The sequence below is a fragment of the Photinus pyralis genome, unplaced genomic scaffold (genome assembly GCF_008802855.1).
Source record: "Photinus pyralis isolate 1611_PpyrPB1 unplaced genomic scaffold, Ppyr1.3 Ppyr1.4_LG5, whole genome shotgun sequence".
Classification (NCBI taxonomy): Eukaryota; Metazoa; Arthropoda; class Insecta; order Coleoptera; family Lampyridae; genus Photinus; species Photinus pyralis.
The window spans coordinates 2,632,897-2,652,172 of NW_022170596.1; the positions used below are offsets into that span (position 1 = coordinate 2,632,897).

A 19,276-nucleotide genomic window follows, 5' to 3' on the forward strand; every position below is an offset into this window, starting at 1 on the left:
AAATACTTGCGCTGCACAGCTTCGATATGCTGAATATGTTTTTGATAAATTGGAGACCAAACAACGCTCGCATACTCCAATTTACATCGAATAAACACGAAATACAACACACGTAAACATCTCACATCGTTAAAGTGCTTCCAGTTCCTAATACAATAACCTAGAGGATACTATATGATTTACATGATCGTTGAACGTTAGTTCAATATCATACACAACACCTAAATCTTTGAAGGTATTACATCTTTCTAAGTTGATGTTGTTTAATGTATAATCATATAGAATAGGAGCGAGATTGCGATAGAAAGACATAGTCTTACATTTCTTAACATTTAAATTTAAATGGTTAGTATTGCACCAAAGATTTAACCTGTTTAGCGCATTCTGGAATTCCAAACAACCGTTCTGTTTCGTAACAACTGAATAGACTTCAAGTCGTCAGCGTATAGTAGATGAGGCATCTTCAGAGAGCGAGACAAATCATTTATATATATAATAAACAGTAAGGGGCCTAGATTAGACCCCTGGGGTACTCCTGAGCACGCAGTAAACGTCTTCGAGTTGAAACCTCCATATGAGACAAAAAGCGATCGATTGTGAAGATACGATTCCATCAACAGTAGTAGCGGCTGGGAAATTCCCATCGCGTCTAGTTATGACAATAGTAAGCTATGGTCTATTTGGTCGAAAGCCTTTTGAATATCCGTATAAATGACATCTACTTGTGCGCTGACATCAAGCGCTTCAGATATGAATTGAGTGAGACAAAGTAAATTTGTAGCGGTAGACCTTTTTGCCATGAAACCGTGCTGACTCGAGGATATGAACGATTTGACATTAAAGTAGATGACGTTGTAAAGTATTATTTCAAACAGCTTACCAAAATTGCACAAAATAGCAATAGGTCTGTAATTGTTTATGATTGATGGATCGCCTGATTTTAGCACTGGACAGAGTTTCGTTTTTTTCCAGATATCAGGATATGTAGGTACGAGTCTTCAGCATTAAGTTATATATAATACTTGAGGTTCTATAAAGCTATGTATACAATCTTTCACTAAGGCTAGGGATGTTGTCAACACCTGAGGTCATTTTATTTTTAAGTTTCTTAGCAGCTTGAATTATGTCATCTTCTACAATTGTATGCATGGTAATAGTAGGTCGGTGAATAGATGTTTCGAAATGTTGTAGCAAACTGTTGTCAGAATGTCTATAAACGCTGGCAAAGAAATCGGAGAAACCATTGACTATTGACAGGGGATTATCTAATATTTGACCGTTGTGCTTTATGGAGTCCGGTAGTCTGGATTTACGTTTTCTGGCGTTTAGATGGGCCCAGAATTTAGAGGGATCACTAATGACATTTCGCTGAACTTCAACGACATAAGCAGCGTATGATTCTTTAATTTGCTTTTTTATGGTAGCTCTAAGTTCTCTAAAGTTCACCAAATTGGGCATTGTTTTAAATTGATCATAAGCTCTACGTTCTTGATATTTTCTTCTTATGTTATTAATAATTTCAGATGTAAACCAGGGGGGGTAAGAAAATTTACGTTTTCTATAGGTTGGTACACACAACTGAATTACCCGATTCAGACTACTATAAAAGAGATCACATGCATCGTCAACCGTGTCCACTTGCTTTAAGCCAGTCCAGTCAATTGATTGTATTAAATCATAAAGTAGAGGAAAATTGGCCATTTTAAAGTTTATGAGGTTTGTGTCTTTGTTACACTTGAAACCTTTAGCATTGAAGTCCTTAATACTATAACATGAATGTCCAACGCAGGATGATGACTGTCAAGTCTTGCTAGTGGTGAATCGTTCATAACAACCTCACACGATAAATTAGTGAAAACTAAGTCTAGTAATTTACCATTGGCGTTAGTCACTGTATTTAATTGTTGCATATTGAGGAAATTTGAAAAATTATTAACTAAGTTTGACTTTAAGTCATTATCTTCGCTACTAAACAATGGGACGTTAAAATCGCCACAGAAAAGGATTTTTACATCTTCAAGAAAAAACTCTAGAGATTCCAGAGCATCGAAGAATGCTTCGAACTCAATAGTGGAAATGGATGGGGGAATGTAAAGAGCAAATACCAACAGTTGATTATTGTTACAAATTACCTTGCAGCCGACTATACCGATATTGGGAAAGACAGCATTAACTTCGACAGGTCCAATTTTATTGTTTTGAATGTATTTCGGATAGCTAATGCAACACCGCCTCCCTTTGCTCGACCAGTAGCAACAAGGTCACGATCGCGCCGTATAACTTTGTATGACGGTGGAAACACTTCAGAATCCGAAACGTCACTATAAAGCCACGTTTCAGATAAGCAAATTATATCAAACTCATAAATCTCATAAATATGCGCACACCTGATGTTAAAAATATCCGATATGTTTACCTTTATTTTAGAATATGCGATATGCTTGTCTTTACTAGAAGCATCTGTGGTTAAAATTTTAAAAAAGATCTCCATAAATAAGAAAGTTGCCAAAATCTTATTTTTATTTTAGTTAACAATATCAATAAAAACCTTATTTTTTACTGTTTTTATGTAGTAGGCAATTGATTCATGGAGATTTTTTTGCTTATTATATTCATGGTAAGTAAAGCAACCGATTCCAATCAATACAAATGGCTGACGATAGAAAGATGTCGTTTCAAAATTTTGAAAAATACGAGGTGTACCCGCAATGTATCCAACCTGCGTTCATATCTCCCCGCCATTGGTACTACTGCAACCACTATTGAAAATGACAGAAAGAACTGATCAACGAATTTGCATCAAGTTTTGCTACAATCTCGCCAAGAGAAATGATACAGAAGCCCTTTGGGGACAAAAGTGTGGGCCCAACACAGATAAAGGAGTGGTACAGGCGGTTTGAAATGAGCGCACATCTGTTGACAGTGACTCTCGGTCTGGCCTTAAAGAAGGAAAGATAGAGGAGGGATATAAGATGATCGTGAAGCAAGTTTTAGCTATGTTTACCACCAATAACATGATCGCCTACAGGCCCTTTTCGTAGGATTAAAGCAGAAACCGTACCGTACCATTTTCACAAAATAATAGTTTCAAAGGAACTCAAAGAAAAGCGATTCGACGACATCGAGACGATTCAGAGTGGTGCGGCTCGCGAGCTGAATTCTAAAATCTGCGTTCGACGACTGATTTAATTTAAGATGTGGAATCACCGCTGGACACGGTTGTAGAAAAGAAAAAATGTTGTCACAGGATTGTGCACGATTTAAAGTTTCTTAAAGCTCGAATCGCGCTCTCTCTCTCTCGTATCGCCAATAGAAGCTCGAACTATGAGAAGTGCGCTCCAAAAATTGAGTACCTATACTCTTTTGTGCAAGGTTCTAGGCAAGGATTTTAGCGTAACCCGCAAAACAGGCGCATTGTATATGACTGTGGGGCAGCAGGAGTGGGTACCGACAAAGGAAATATGGTTACCCCGGACAAGATCTGTGTGATGATTGGGTCAAAAGTTCAAACGCGAATTGCGAGTGAACGTGACGTCGGCATCGGTAGTGGGTACCGACAAAGGGATTGTGGTAGCCTTCGACAGGATCTTATTGATGGTGAGACGCCAAATTTTTTCATTTGTGCGCCGTGTAATATTTTTTCTTTTTTTAACGTGCAGCCAGATCGCGTACTTAGACTCAATCCAATTTTACCCTCTTTTGATATATATTTCTATATTTATGCAGTACTTGGTTTTGCTTTGCTCTTCATGGTTGTGGCATTTTGCAGTCTCCTAATCCTGCACGATCGGTTCTAGCGCAGTATGACTAGATAGTCTCATTGTTTGTGTTTTGAGAAACAACTATAGTGTCAACGCATTGTGTAGTGAGATATTTTCAGGTACTCAGACACTCAGATATCTCAGGATTGAGGGAACAGCTATTACGATAAAACCTGCTCACTTAATTTCGTCATCGTTTCGTGCCGCAACTGCAACCTCTAAATTTTCAAATTAAATTATAGAACTGCGAAATATCGTTGTAGATGCCTATGTTTGAAACGGTCTGTGTCTGTTTACATTTGATCATTTAATTCCACTTTAAACATTCATGCCATGGTGATGACATTATAAAAGCATTTGGGCTAACAAGCTAAAAATTTGAAGCAATTGTTGGAAGGGGGTCGTCCACTAATCACGTGATGGTTTTTATCAACTTTTTAAATCCCCTCACCCTTGGTGATACGTGCTCTCCCCTTCCCCTACCCAAAATCACTTGTATTTTTTTAGTACAAAGTGTTTTAAAAATATTCAGAATATTATCTTGAAATACAGGCAAGTGCCTATAATCTAATTTAATTAAGGACCGTGATAAAAATGTCCAGACCGACATTAAGGTTGCAGGTTTAGACGCGTTTTAGTGAAAAAATAATGACACGTGATTGTCTCAATACACCCCTTCTCCCCCATGTGATATTTCGTGATTTTTTGCGAGCCCCATGCGCCCCCCCCCCCTCTTCGATCGTCACGTGATTAATGAACGACTCCAAGGAAGACAACAAAAGTCCAAGACCTAAATGTACGGATTTTTTTGAAAACCATGCTCGAGATGAGAAACGCCACATGAATAATTTTTTTTCAATTGAAAATAGTTATTTATGTATCAAGGGCATTAAGGCGATATTTATGCCGAGGGCGACAGAGCCCGAGGGCCTCTGGCCCGAGGGATTGTAAGTCGCCCGAGGGTTAAATATCGAGTAATGCCTGAGGTGCATACAAAATTTTATTTTTCATCGTTCCAAATAATGCATTTCCAACTGTAATGATTATTGTTAGTGCTTCATACGAATCAAGTAGCATCTGTCTTTATTACATAACTCCATCAATATATTTGACAGGCAGTTTGAGGGCATAATGAGAGGGCATAATGGATTGTCATCTCATTATGCCCTCTCATTATGCCCTCGGGGGTCATAGACTGCTTTATATATCTCATATGACAGATATAATTGACATATAACAGGCAAATGAAAAATAAAAGGTATGAAAGGTATTCATAAAAAGTATCTACCAAGGCGCCAGGCGGAAATAGTAATTTGGAAGCCGTATGTTCGCCTTGCGATTATAATACGAGCTCATATCGACAAAGACCAGAACATTTTTTGGGAAAATGCATTTCTGGGGGCGCCTGACAGCTCTTTTGCCGTGACCTATCCGTCGAATGACCAGTCTGACGTTTCCGACGTGGAGTCTACTGTACTTTTCACATTGGCCACAAAACTGACACCGAATTCTCTAATTTAGTTTAATTTTTAGGAAGATGTTGACAAAGCGGTCGCAGCTGCAAAGGCAGCCTTTGAACAGAACTCCGAATGGAGGACTATGTATGCATCTTCAAGAGGCAAACTAATAGGGAAGGTAATCAATCGCCACTGCAATTGTTACTTTCCGTATTTAAGATTTTGTAATAAGCTTGCAGATCTAATCGAACGTGACCAAGAATATCTAGCTGCTTTAGACGCCTTGGACAATGGAAAACCTTATAAAAGCGCATTAGTAGATGTCGAATTTTCTGTTAATGTCCTGAAATATTATGCAGGATATTGCGATAAGATACACGGAAGTACAGTTCCCTCAGGTAACCCTTGCAATTAACTCTAATCTCCAATTTTTGAACCGCATTTCTTGCAGACGGTGACTTTATGACCATGACGCTTAAGGAACCCGTTGGAGTAGTTGGACAAATAATTCCGTGGAATTATCCTCTGATGTTGTTGGCTTGGAAGTGGGCACCGGCTTTAGCGGCGGGTTGTACGGTTGTCCTCAAGCCAGCTGAACAAACACCTTTGTCAGCTCTTGCCGTTGCCGCTTTGGCAAAAGAAGCAGGATTTCCAAAAGGAGTTGTGAATGTAGTTCCAGGCTATGGACCAACAACAGGCGGTGCACTGGTTAAGCATCCCGACGTAAATAAGGTTGCGTTCACTGGATCTACTGAGGTATGGTATTATTAAAAAATAACGTTCTAGTAATGAATTTCAAACAGGTTGGTAATAAAATCATGGAAGAGGTTGGTCGAAGCAATCTAAAACGGGTTTCTCTTGAACTTGGAGGAAAAAGTCCTCTTGTTATATTTAATGATATCGATGGTACAAGTTCACGTGTTCAATATCAAAGTATTTAGTATTTGTTTTCAGTGGATAAGGCCGTAGAAATCGCATATGGTGCTTGCTTCGCTAACCACGGGCAAAACTGCTGCGCGGGATCTCGCACGTATGTTCAATCTGGTATTTACAACGAATTTGTGAAAAAGGCTACTCAAATGGCAAAGCAAACGAAGGTAGGTGATCCATTCGCTGAAGACACCGATCAAGGTCCTCAGGTAAGTTGTACATCAATAAAGGTCGATAACCGATTAAGCTTAATGTAACTGATTTCTCTTAGGTCAATCAAGAGATGCTTGACAAAATTCTTAGGCTCATCGAAAGTGGTAAAAAGGAAGGTGCTAATCTTCAAACTGGGGGCTCTCGCAAAGGGAAGGAAGGTTACTTTGTAGAACCGACTGTATTTTCTGATGTTAGAGATGACATGACCATTGCAAGAGAAGAGGTTTGATTTTCAATCACTATACCTAATTCTTGAAAAGTATTCAAGAGTCAGGTTTTAGATTTTTGGGCCGGTTCAAAGCATTTTCGAATTTGATACGTTAGAAGAAGTAATTAAAAGAGCAAATGATACAAGCTACGGCTTGGCCGCAGGAGTTTTAACAAACGATATTACCACTGCCCTTGCCTATGCCAAATCGGTACGAGCTGGATCAGTATGGTATCTCCTTTGAGAATATATTGTAAATAACAAAGTAAGTGGTGTGTTTCTAGGGTTAACTGCTACGACGCTATTTCACCCCAGACGCCATTCGGAGGATTTAAACAATCTGGCATGGGAAGAGAGTTGTGAGTAATTTTATGTACCTATATTTAGATGCAATTTACAAAAAAAATGCTTGGTATGGTGTTTTTTAAAACAGTTTCATAACATATCTAAGTACATAGTTATATGCACAACGCGAAATTCATTACTTAAATAAGCAATTATATATCCCAAAATCCTTTTGAAAAACTTATCTTATAGAATCGCTAGTAAACTTATACAATATCATACGCATACGTTTTTTGCGTGCGAAATGGTACTCCCAGGACCCAGGCGCAGTATTAATATTGCAATACCTATTGTGGTCATCGGAGCCGTGCTATAGTTTTATATATTTGACGCACCGGAGTACAAAAATGACGCATAATTACATATCATATTGAAATATTCAATCTTGGATTAAATATTCTTGGATTAAGATCGTTAAAAGGAATTACTTTTCTTCTATCATAAGTTCTAATAATCCAAAAAAATATGGATACCATTAATTCATACACTGGTAGTTCTAAACAAAAGATTAAGGATTTATTAATAATTTGACTATCGAGTATCGATGAATCTCATGAACTGACGCAAGCTTTCAATGATTACATCCCTTATTTCTTTCTCTTCGTGTGCTTCCCCTTCGTTATGTATATGTATTCAAAGTTCTTGATCTATTCTATTAGATGAGTAGCGGTTTTGGCACAATAGTTGACCTGGGTACTGGAATCCACAATACTGGACAATATTCTAAGAAACTGCTGCGTCTACCTAAAGTCACTAAATCGTTTTTTCAAAAAACATTCTTGTTTCTCAATCCAAAATTTTGTAATTATTTTTGTAACCATTACTCTCAAAGTATATTTGAACTATCAATTCGGGTGTTCAAGAAAAGAGCTAAGGAATTTTTATTTACCAAAGATTCACTAGCGATCCGTTGCGTACTGCGTACATTTTATCTAGCTGAAAATATGTTCATTAAATTTAGTAGTTATATCTTTTGATCCCTGTTTAGATTTCTCTGCGTGTGTACCATGGTGTGTACCTATTGCGTTTGTAGCATGACCTTGGATTTGCTTATCCTCGCAGTGTTCAGAGTAATTTATTTCTCATTAGTCATTACTCTTACTATTATTATTATACCACATGATCAATGAGCAAAAAAAAGTTTTTTCAATGACATGACTAAGACGAGTTCCAGTTCCAATTGTCCCATGCTATATCATTGTGTATTGCCTTTACTAAGTGACAAAGTATCGAAGTAATTTTTTATTGACGTTGATCTTTGGTTCTTTTGTTACAGAGGAGAAGAAGGACTCAAAGAGTACTTGGAGTTGAAAACCATATCTATTAAGGTGTAAAACATACCCACAATCTCACAATATGCATTAGTGGAGCGTTATACCATAGACCAGTATTTGGTCTATGGTTATACCCATAACCCAACCTACGTACGTACGTACACCATTAAAAACTTCAATTAATATCTATTTGTGGATATTATAAAATTGAAACAGTCGTCAATGTGACGTGTGTCGTATAGGATCCGCAAGCTACAGGTGAAAAGGATTGCTGCGTCGTAGTAACTTTTTAAAAAATAGTTTTCTTTAAACTTTACGAAATGTACCTATTGTAATAAACAATCAAAAATCAATCTTGATATTACTAAAAAAAATCAAATACTATAGGGGAACATAATAAAAGATCGTGCAATCCTCAACATATGAACCATTAAAAAATTTGTCGATGCACTACTTTTCCTTAAATGTTCGCTTCGTTACCTTTATACGATGTATCAGATCACCTACCCGTACCAGCCTTTTTTCTCGAAAACCCTTTGAGCTACCTATGCAATGAATAAAAAATCATTACCAAATCAGACCCAACGAATAAGGGCTGTTACGCGAGCATTCGGGCTATACGGAAAGTATGGTTAAGGCTAAAATTGAAATTGGCACCGTGGATAAAGTTTAGTGTTTTTGGATAACTTTTATCCCGAAGTTTTTTTGATATTTCTTAGCTTACAATCCATGGCATATGGTGTATACGACATATACTTTATAGACTGTTTGGTCATTGGTGTATATCTGTGGTATACAAGATTAATGCAGTTCAACGCAATCCATTAAGAGTGCAACCACAAACACCCGTGATATGAGATTTTTATATAGGTATTAGATGTATCTCCATTCTTCTAAAATTTGTGTGTAAATCCGAAAGGGTTATAAGTAACGAGTGCGATACATAAAGTTTGCATAACTTTTGAAATAGTTCGTACGAAGACTTACAATAATTGTATAAATAAATAAATGATAAATAATGAAGGTGACTCTTAGTAAAAAAGGTTGCGAACTTAATGAAAGATTTGTTATACATTACTTAACGATTCCACAAGTTTGCTTAACTTTTATAACAAATTAATAATTATACATTTACAATTATTGTGTAAGAATAATTATAGCGCCTTGTTCTTTTTTCAATGTTTGACAATGTTTCGTTCATCCTGGGGTCGCAAATTTATATTTAATTATATTTGAGTGTTTTGCACTCTGTTGTCGACTTGAGCAAACTATTCAAATTTAACTACCACTTTCGTCTTGTATTCATAATCTCTACCTTTTCCTTACAATACAAGCAAAGGCTTAGAGAAAATGAAGTAAAAGATACGGACTTTAGCGATTTCGTTAACACTTTCAGCAATACCTAATAAAGACGTAAGTGGTCTGTCACGAAACGGGGGCGCCCGCTCAAAGCCGTCTCATCCTCCGACGGTCGATGTGGTCAACCAAGATTCTCAAGGAACGCGGCGAATCCTCGCCTCAAACGATCAAGAGGAACCTACCTAAGTGACGATGTATGTACGTAACATACAAGACCGACGCCAAGAAGATGGCGCCCTTCATAAAGGAGTACATCACGCAGACTGTCACCTCCGCCACCTTAATCCAAACGGAGGGAAAGAGCGCATCTGGATCCTTCAAAGTTGGCGCCACTCCGACGGTTCGGGAGTAAAGGGAAAGAAGAAGGTCGCGGCCGGCTCGCCGAAACGCAAGAGGGCCGCCTCTCCCCTGGCTTCGGTTGAAACCGTCGTCGAAGCCGAAGACACCGGCGGCGGCCGCATTTCCTCGGAAGAAGGTGACAATGACGGTGTCCGCGAAGAATAGGATCGGTGCTTCGGCGTCTTCTGCTCTGGCCCCGTCTCTATCGAAGCCGAAAACTTCGCAGCGAAGAGACATCCCTTATGTCGAGCATAATATACATAAACCTGATATGTTGTACAATTCGCTCAAGCACTTCGTGAAATGTTCTGGACTCTGTGGGCTGTATTATTCAGTAATTCCGTTTTGAAATCCTGGGTTCGCACAATACCGCAGAAACATTTTCATTTACCGCGCGGATGACAAGGCTCGATCGTTTCGAAATCCATGCCAACAAAGTGGTTTACCAACCACACTACATTTTCCTACTTAAATGTAAATGTTCATTTAGAACATATTTGCTTTCTTGCCGGCGCGGCGGCCTAAGATGTTCATTTAGAACAGATTTAAAGCGACAGCCAAAATTAATGAAATAGCACCGCAAAGACCAAAGAATAACAAAGAGATGCAGAATAATAAAGAAATAGTATACACTACTTTTAATAGCAGGAAATAAATTGCAAAGGTAGTAAAGGAATATTAAGCATATTGTTGGCAGGGATGAGGATGACGGATTCAGAATTTTCTGCATACTAACGTAATTGACATAGGTTAAGGAAAGAAAATCTGTGATATAAACAGCATGTAAACGCTTACAATAAATATTATCAGTTAACCTGTTAACCATCTTCGAACTGTTGGTAACATACCCGGTTTGAGTTATAAGATAAGCCCCGACCGAATTTTTCTTCGTGTAAGATTTGCTTGGGTGAGCATTAGGATTTACCACCCACACACTAGACTAAACGACATTTTGAAATCCAAGTCACGAGATGTACGTCTTGGTAGTATTTTCTTGTACGCAAATACACCGCTTTAGCCATAACTAACACAATAGGTACTGTGACTAAACAACCAAAGATGTTTACAGATAAACGGGCAATCAAAAATGAGTGGCGTTCGAAACAGTTACACGAAAAAAAATGTCCGCTGAGCTTTTCGCAGTGGAAACGTGGTCAGCTGATGCAGTTAATCATTCTAGACTCCCGCGCGCATAGCGATACGCCGTATCTTTAAGTGGTCAGCTGAGCACTTTTCCACCGCGGAAAACTCAGCGGACGATTTATTTCGTGAAACTGTTAAAGTCGACCATCACTTCCTCAAATTTCAGCTTTCTTAGTATTCGTTTTTGTTCATCATAATTATACATCTTCGGATGGCTGCCGCGACTACACCCACCACTACTGGGCCAGCTGATGATCACTACGTTTATTAGCAATACTAAATGAACCATACTACAAATTTTCAGCTTTCTTATTATTGGTCATGAAAACATCTGGCTCCCGGACTATAAGGCCGACTTCCCATGTATATTATAATTCCAAAAGTGACTCGATAGCAACTCATTTGTGATCGCATAGTAGATTATTATTCATGATATTGCAAAAATGTTAAGATGCAGACTCTGAGATACCGTGACAACTAATGATAAAATAAGAATATAATTGCTATACCCTATAGATTACTTTTATTAGACGCAAGTCCTTCACATTGTAAGCAAATTCTTTTTTTTATAAATAAGAAAAACGTAAAACTTTTTACTTTACAGAAGCAAGACCTTTTCCTTCACTTTTTATGCAGGAATTGCTTTAGTTTTTAAAAGCAAAAAATTTTGAAAGGTGCGCTTGCTTTAACTACAGAACCAGCTTTCGCAAAAGATGACAGCAAAAACCTTTAGGTAGTATACTTCGTATCACGATCACAGTAAGTTAATTGAAGTGACATTCGTGACTTTTGATAATTCGACCCCCTCTACTATCATATCGTGAGTGTTATCGAACGAATTTAAAGGAACGATAAATATTTGGGGATTACTTTGTAATAGAAGTGACTTGAAACACATTCTACAATGGCTCATAGATCGAATCCACCCATCAAATACACCAAGGTAAGACCATTCGAAAAAAGGGATTGTGTGATCAATGACTTTATTTTTAGTTATTTATAAATAACGAGTTTGTGGATGCTGTTAGTAAGAAAACTTTTCCAGTTCTCAATCCTGCAACAGGCAAAAAAATTGCTGACATCGCAGAAGCTGACAAGGTAACTTACCCATTATCTGTAGAAGTAATAAAAGTATACAAGGGCCAAAGAGACGAGTGATATTTACCTGATTAAACCAGTGTGATTCAATAGAGGTACATACTTTAACTTTAGTATATTTAAATCTGTGATTGTGTATATATTGCTATATCTAAACTTGATAATGACCTAAAGTCTCATGGCAAATACCTACAATATAAATTGATTTATTTTTCTAATGATCCTATCTAAGACTGGGTATTGGATTATCGCTTAGGTACATTTACCTAGATGTGCCTAAATTGAACCCACTGCTTTACGAGGTGCACATCTAAAGCGATGTGAAAATACAGAAATGAGAGATCAAAAACATCAAAATACGATTGGTTAGACAAGGTAAATCTATTTTGTCATACTACAACCGCGTTGCATAAACACCCTTTTGTACCGTCTATCGAATGCTTTTTTTTTCAAAACTACCTTTTCAACGCCAAACGGAAACTAAGTAGTAACATTCCTAGAATTGTTTCTCAAAATTTCATGTCTCAATGCTGTTATTATTAGGTAGCTAACTGCAACTATATCATGTTCATTTTACGAAAAAATATGTCATCCATACATGATCCATACTAGAATCTGCACTTTCATTAATTAGTGAGAATGTCTAATAGGTGTAGTTTTCGGTCACAAGGAATAAATGACACCATGACCAACCGTTGCATCACACATCATGAAAGTGCAATTTACTGAACACTCGTTGAGTTTGCAACAGTTCAATTCAATCCACATTTATCGATATACGTGTAATCACGTTTTTAAAAAGACATCGTTTAATGAACCCTATATTACATTTAATGAGGGATAATTACGTAACTTAGTAACTGATTGGTTATCTATTTCTTAGAGGCCAAAAATGAGTCGAACAATAACACACGTATAGAAATACGAGGGTAAATATCCATGGTTCTCATATTATAGTGAATGAAAATAACAACAGAGTTCCCCAAATTAGTTTGTTTAAATTGCCTGCGTTTCGACCTGTAAATTCTGTAGGCCATTATCAAAGGAATGATAAACAAACAAAGACGTAACACACAAACCTCAATTTTTTGTACTGTTGTCTAAATTTAATATCATTAGCTTGGATAATGGCCTACGTGATTTAAAGGCCGAAAAAACAACAATTACTTAGAATAATTAATTTGTTATCAACTCAGTGGTTACCAGGGTAAAATTTATCTCAAATATTGTTGTAACATAATCATGAAAATTAAAATGTAACTGCTATATGTGGCAATAGTAGGTAGAATTAAACATTAAAAATTAAAAATATTCCGAAACCGAAAGGAATATTTTTGGAGGATAGGTACTCGATCTTTAAACGACATATGTTACCTAAATTAAAACGTACTTTATGCCCTGGCTACTGTTTGATAATACCAAAATTAAAAATATGAGCGACAATAATTCGCATTATTTAATATGCACTAGTCCATAATGCCAAACTAAAACTGCGGCCTGGTATTGCGACACCTGCAAGAAAAGTCCAATCAAAATTAATTTTATTTAAGGGAAACTGCTGTGGAATTAGTCTTCGCCACTATTAGATTTTAACGTTAATCACAAGTAGATGTTTTTTATCAATCTTCTACTGTAAACGTGTAATTATAAGCAAGCCAAGAAATAATATGCACTTCAACTTGTAGAAATATGCACATATACAGGGTGTTTTTTGGGAGCTTTAGTTAAACGTTTCTGGGAAAGTGAAATAGGTGAATCGAAATTGACATATTTTGATGTTACATGTTCCTATAGCTATCTTTAACAGTTTTTGAGTTATTCGCATTTCATTGAATTGATATTATTTTTTTGGATTTTCTTTTTAGTAGACTGCTATGATTTTATAACAATCGAATTTTGAACAAATCTAGAGACACTAATCCGTCACCTGTTATAGGTTGACATAAGTTTTTTTCTATTCCGATTTTTAAATGTTCTTATTAACGCACTGTTTTCCGCTCAAAACAGTGCGTTAATGAGACCTATTAACGCATCGTTTTTAAGTTGGTATTAAAGAGGAAAACCTAAATTCACTACCCTATTTGACATTCGATTGTATTTGTTTACAAATTAGGGTTATGTTTTGATATACAGAAAGACAAGTCCAAGATTCCCTTTCTATTTGATTAAAAGCGAGACATGTAAGGCTGATAAAGTGTTAATCAAATTACAAGAAGAACAATATGAAAAAACTACTTAATTACTTTCTCCCAAAACTCAAAAGGGAATTAAATATTACGATATGTAGCTTTGAGGTAAATTTTTACTTTAATGATTAATGGGCCGAATGAATAAAAGTAAGCAAATGCTTATACTTGCAAAATTCAAAGTAAATACTCGTAAGTGCTCCTTCGCACTGGGCGACTTAGCAGCGCTTCTAAGCAGAAGGACAGGACACAGTGCATCGCTGCTAAACCATGCTAAACAGACCAGTATGAAGGGGCAGTTACAAGTATTTACTTTGAATTTTTCAAGTAGAAGCATTTGCTTACTTTTATTCATACGGCCCAATGCCTCTTTTTGTAGCACGTTGAACATCTACGTGCAATCTGTGACCAATGATTACTAGTACGAATAGAGTGTACCTATCTTTCAAAAAAGAAGCAGCTTATTGCTTTTAGCACTTGTTCTGCGTTATTAATATCGTGAGCCTGATTTGTGTAGTATCGTTATGCTCCTAAGAGGAAGTGACAATCCGAAACCGAACCCGTCTTAATGAGTGACACCTATCACGTAACAACAACCCACTAAGGACCGATCCGTTAGTGACCGTTAATGGCAAATCGCGAAAAGAAACCTTTGTTTTTCTTTTTATGTCAGTCACCAATAGGTATAAGTAGAAGCAGTGTCATATGGGCGAAATCTGTTAGCTGTTAGCTTTGTCGTTAATCGACAGTGACACGACTGAATTTCACATAACTTATATAAAAGGACGAAGGACTGTATTTTGCCTTTATGAATTGTTCCACAGTTAATGTACTAATTTCTGAAGTTTATTAATTAAAACAAAATTGATGAGACTGTATTTAAATAAGTGAAATATTTTGGACGTCGTACTGCCAACTTAATACAACCTGTACTAATACAACTTCTATATCAAAATTCCCTAGTTACAAAAAGTTACTATAACATCATTTTGATAAAACATTTTCGAAAATATCTTCTCAATAGAAAAAATAGTATAAGAAACTTGTTTCATAAAACGCCCCATCGCACTCGTACAGCGAGCGGCTCGTTTTCTAAACTTGAACTCGTGCGTTAAACGCGCCACTTATGAAACTTTCAAGCTGCAGTAGGTATTTACTAAAAATATCATCGTTGTGTAGTTTAATGGCCGTTTGGCAACGATTATTGCGACAATGGTTACAATTAATAAGCTATACTTATAAGCTAAGCTCGGTTTAACTTTGTGCAAACGGCCATAAGTTGTTTAAGTTTCGGAAAATCCTTTATCCATAAATTAACTAAAGATCTGTCTTTTTGGCATTTTAACTTGCACCTAATTTAACGTGAAACTCCAAAGAAAACTAATAATTGCGGCAATCTTAGCATAAATACCTCCCAGGGTCTGTGTACTTTAAAAACTTGCATGCTACCCACACCCACAATCGTGTTGTCGGCGGGTGAACAAGAAAACACAAAAGTTTCTTGCTTTGCAAGTTTATAATAAGCCAGCAAAAAACCGCTTAAATATGGTCTTGATAATATTTTATGCACAAAGGGTCCCGAAATATGCAAAATCTGCAAAAATTAATTGGATTAATTGAACTTGATTCCGATTGATCAGCACTGATCCAAAAGCACACGCCTTACATATTACCTTAGTGTAATTCTATTCTTACACTATGATATTACTAATTTAAATCATGCATTTGCATAAAATCACTGCCTTGTATAAGATTAGAACACACCCAACTCGTAGTATGTAGGTACCTAAAATAAGGACGATTGCTTTTCTTACAAATTTAGGATTGTATTTAACTCGTCTTGTTCAACCTCGTTTGATAAAAAAAGAACCTAAATCTCTTTTGCGTATAATATAAAGCTCACCCGTAAAGCCCTTGCTTACGTACTTGACATATAAGTAGCTATTTTGTATACTCCAATAACTTTAAAATAGTAAATTCAAAACCTACTTAATCTGCGCCGGTTTGTACCATTATGAGATCGAAGATTGTAACCATACTTAAATTTCAGGAAGATGTCAATAAAGCAGTCGCAGCTGCCAAAGCAGCCTTTGAACGCAATTCCGAATGGAGAACTATGTCGCCGGCTTCAAGAGGTGAACTGATACTGAAGGTATTATTATCAACACAGTTAAGTTACTGTGGAAATGTACAAATTTATTTTCCAAGCTTGCGGACCTAATGAAACGCGACAAGGAGTATTTAGCTGCCTTAGAGTCGTTGGACAATGGTAAAACCTACAAAAACGCACTTCACGATGTGGGATTTTCTATTGATGTGCTGAAGTATTACGCAGGATACTGCGATAAAATTCACGGAAGTACAATTCCCTCTGGTAACATTCTCATTGATCGCTTAGTTCGATTTATAAGCTCTTTTCTGCAGATGGCAATTTTATGACCATGACAATTAAAGAACCAGTGGGTGTTGTTGGACAGATAATTCCGTGGAATTATCCTCTTGGGATGGTGGCGTGGAAATGGGCGCCAGCCTTGGCCACGGGATGCACGGTTGTTCTCAAGCCAGCTGAACAAACACCTTTGACAGCTCTCGTACTCGCTGCATTGGCAAAGGAGGCTGGATTTCCAAAAGGAGTAGTAAATGTACTTCCAGGATATGGGCCAACCGCAGGCGGTGCGATTGTTCAACATCCAGGCATTAATAAAGTTGCTTTTACTGGATCTACTGAAGTATGATATTTAAAAAAATCGCCAAAGTAATGAAATATGTCTAAAATAGGTTGGCAACAAAATTATGGAAGGTGTTGGTCAAAGCAATCTGAAGCGCGTGTCACTTGAACTTGGAGGAAAGAGTCCTCTTGTTATATTTGATGATGTAGATGGTAAAAGTGCTCGCGTTATAATATACCTATTATTACTTCTATCTGAACTTTTAGTTGATAGGGCTGTTGAAATTGCTTATGGAGCATGTTTCTCTAACCATGGACAAAATTGTTGCGCGGGATCACGCACATACGTGCAGGCTGGTATTTATGATGAATTTGTTAAGAAAGCTGCAGAAAAGGCAAAGCGTACGAAAGTAGGTGATCCATTCGCTGAAGATACCGTGCAAGGTCCTCAGGTACTCCTACTTCAATAACCGAATGCGTTAAGTATATTTAATGTTGTGTAGGTAAATCAAGAGATGCTTGATAAAGTTTTAAGACTGATAGAAAGTGGAAAAAAGGAAGGTGCTCATCTTCAAACCGGAGGTTGTCGCAAAGGAAATGAAGGCTACTTTGTTGAACCAACCGTATTTTCCGATGTTAAAGACGACATGACAATTGCAAGAGAAGAGGTTTATTTTCAAACACTAAAACTCCTTTTATAAACGTGATTTTTAGATTTTTGGTCCAGTACAAAGCATTTTAAAGTTTGAGACCTTGGAAGAAGTTATTAAAAGAGCTAATGATACGACCTACGGTTTAGCGGCGGGAGGATTGACAAACAACATTACAACTGCTCTTGCTTACGCCAAATCCGTGAGAGCTGGATCTGTGTGGTAAGTATCTTATGTAAAGCTAAAGAATACTTGAAAATACTATAATTTTTGTATTTTTGTTTGTAGGGTTAACTGTTACCACGCTTTCTCACCCCAGGCGCCATTCGGAGGATTTAAACAATCTGGAATAGGAAGAGAGTTGTAAGTTAATTTTTACCAGGGTTACTATAATAAGGGGACACATAATGAAAAATTAGTTGCATTGTTGTAGCAACTCTTTTACTATGTTCATTTACTGTCGCTACCTCAAACCGAATCTCTTTCACGTCTTTTTAATGCTAACATTTTGTCTGTTTGTTACAGGGGAGAAGAAGGACTCAAAGAGTACTTAGAATTGAAAACCGTATCAATAAAAGTGTAATCGTTTATCCTCGCGTTTATCACACCATTTTCTCTAAATGTATGTTTTATAATGTAAAACCTACTGATTAAAACTAATGAATTGGAAATCCATGGGTTTTATTAAGGATCCTCCTCGGGGTCCTCAGATCCTTTATAGTTTTGTATTGTTGTCTGTCTGTCCGTCCGTCCGTTCGTGTGCACTACATAACTATTTTTAAAAGTGTAAAAATGTTGAAATTTGGCATACAGGTAGGACGCCGATTCTCAGCGTTGAGTGAGTGGTAGATTGAAGATTTCTTTTTTCCAGAATTAAAATTGTTAAATTAATTATTGGTCAATAGATTGCATTTAAGTTTCGTAAAACCCGATCTAAAGTTTTGTAATGCTATGATGATGAGGATGCATAGTGAAACTGTAGGTATCTCCTGTAGCTCCTGAGATAAATTTACGTTTACCTTTCCAGAGCTTGCTTTGAATTCCTTTAACTACTAGATTTGAAGAAGTTATCCTAAATTAGATACACTCGAACCTACCACTTTAATTGAAGTGACATTCATGACTTTTGATAATTCGACCCCCTCTACTATCATATCGTGAGATATGATATTCGAACGAATTTAAAGGACCGATAAATATTTGGGAACTAGGTACTTTGTAATAGAAGTGACTGGAAACACATTCTACAATGGCTCATAAATCGAATCCGCCCATCAAATACACCAAGGTAAGACCATTCGAAAAAAGGGATTGTGTGATCAATGACTTTATTTTTAGTTATTTATAAATAACGAGTTTGTGGATGCTGTTAGTAAGAAAACTTTTCCAGTTCTCAATCCTGCAACAGGCAAAAAAATTGCTGACATCGCAGAAGCTGACAAGGTAACTTACCCATTATCTGTAGAAGTAATAAAAGTATACAAGGGCCAAAGAGACGAGTGATATTTACCTGATTAAACCAGTGTGATTCAATAGAGGTACATACTTTAGTATATTTAAATCTGTGATACTAGTAAATCATTGTGTAGATAGCTATATCTAAACTTGATAATGACCTAAAATCTCATGGCAAATACAATATAAA

At 36.8% G+C, this 19,276-nt stretch overlaps 2 protein-coding genes across 2 annotated transcripts; both read left to right on the top strand.

Moving 5' to 3' along the window:
* The first annotated feature begins 5,081 nt into the window (after positions 1-5,081).
* On the top strand, positions 5,082-8,541 carry LOC116172292 (retinal dehydrogenase 2-like). The gene is made up of 9 exons (XM_031489480.1): positions 5,082-5,396; positions 5,451-5,616; positions 5,670-5,974; positions 6,022-6,124; positions 6,173-6,357; positions 6,420-6,584; positions 6,643-6,800; positions 6,854-6,928; positions 8,191-8,541. Exons 1-9 carry the CDS (start codon positions 5,361-5,363, stop codon positions 8,246-8,248), a joined length of 1,251 nt encoding a protein of 416 aa, XP_031345340.1. The 5' UTR covers positions 5,082-5,360; the 3' UTR covers positions 8,249-8,541.
* A 3,175-nt stretch (positions 8,542-11,716) lies between these two features.
* Positions 11,717-18,302, top strand: LOC116172287 (retinal dehydrogenase 1-like). Its single transcript, XM_031489473.1, has 11 exons — positions 11,717-11,972; positions 12,023-12,127; positions 16,364-16,465; positions 16,522-16,687; positions 16,738-17,042; positions 17,092-17,194; positions 17,249-17,433; positions 17,485-17,649; positions 17,696-17,853; positions 17,920-17,994; positions 18,157-18,302. The coding sequence occupies exons 1-11, from the start codon at positions 11,934-11,936 to the stop codon at positions 18,212-18,214; spliced, it is 1,461 nt and encodes a 486-aa protein (XP_031345333.1). The 5' UTR covers positions 11,717-11,933; the 3' UTR covers positions 18,215-18,302.
* Positions 18,303-19,276: the final 974 nt, after the last annotated feature.

What these genes read in the sequence shown, in the direction of transcription:
- LOC116172292 (XM_031489480.1), top strand. Translation starts at nt 5,361, where the DNA reads ATGTATGCATCTTCAAGAGGCAAACTAATAGGGAAG. An exon ending in CGTTCACTGGATCTACTGAG is followed by an intron (nt 5,975 to 6,021) that starts GTATGGTATTAT and finishes AATTTCAAACAG; the next exon opens with GTTGGTAATAAAATCATGGA. An exon ending in TGACCATTGCAAGAGAAGAG is followed by an intron (nt 6,585 to 6,642) that starts GTTTGATTTTCA and finishes GTCAGGTTTTAG; the next exon opens with ATTTTTGGGCCGGTTCAAAG.
- LOC116172287 (XM_031489473.1), top strand. Translation starts at nt 11,934, where the DNA reads ATGGCTCATAGATCGAATCCACCCATCAAATACACCAAG. An exon ending in TATATTTGATGATGTAGATG is followed by an intron (nt 17,195 to 17,248) that starts GTAAAAGTGCTC and finishes CTGAACTTTTAG; the next exon opens with TTGATAGGGCTGTTGAAATT. An exon ending in TCTGGAATAGGAAGAGAGTT is followed by an intron (nt 17,995 to 18,156) that starts GTAAGTTAATTT and finishes TGTTTGTTACAG; the next exon opens with GGGAGAAGAAGGACTCAAAG.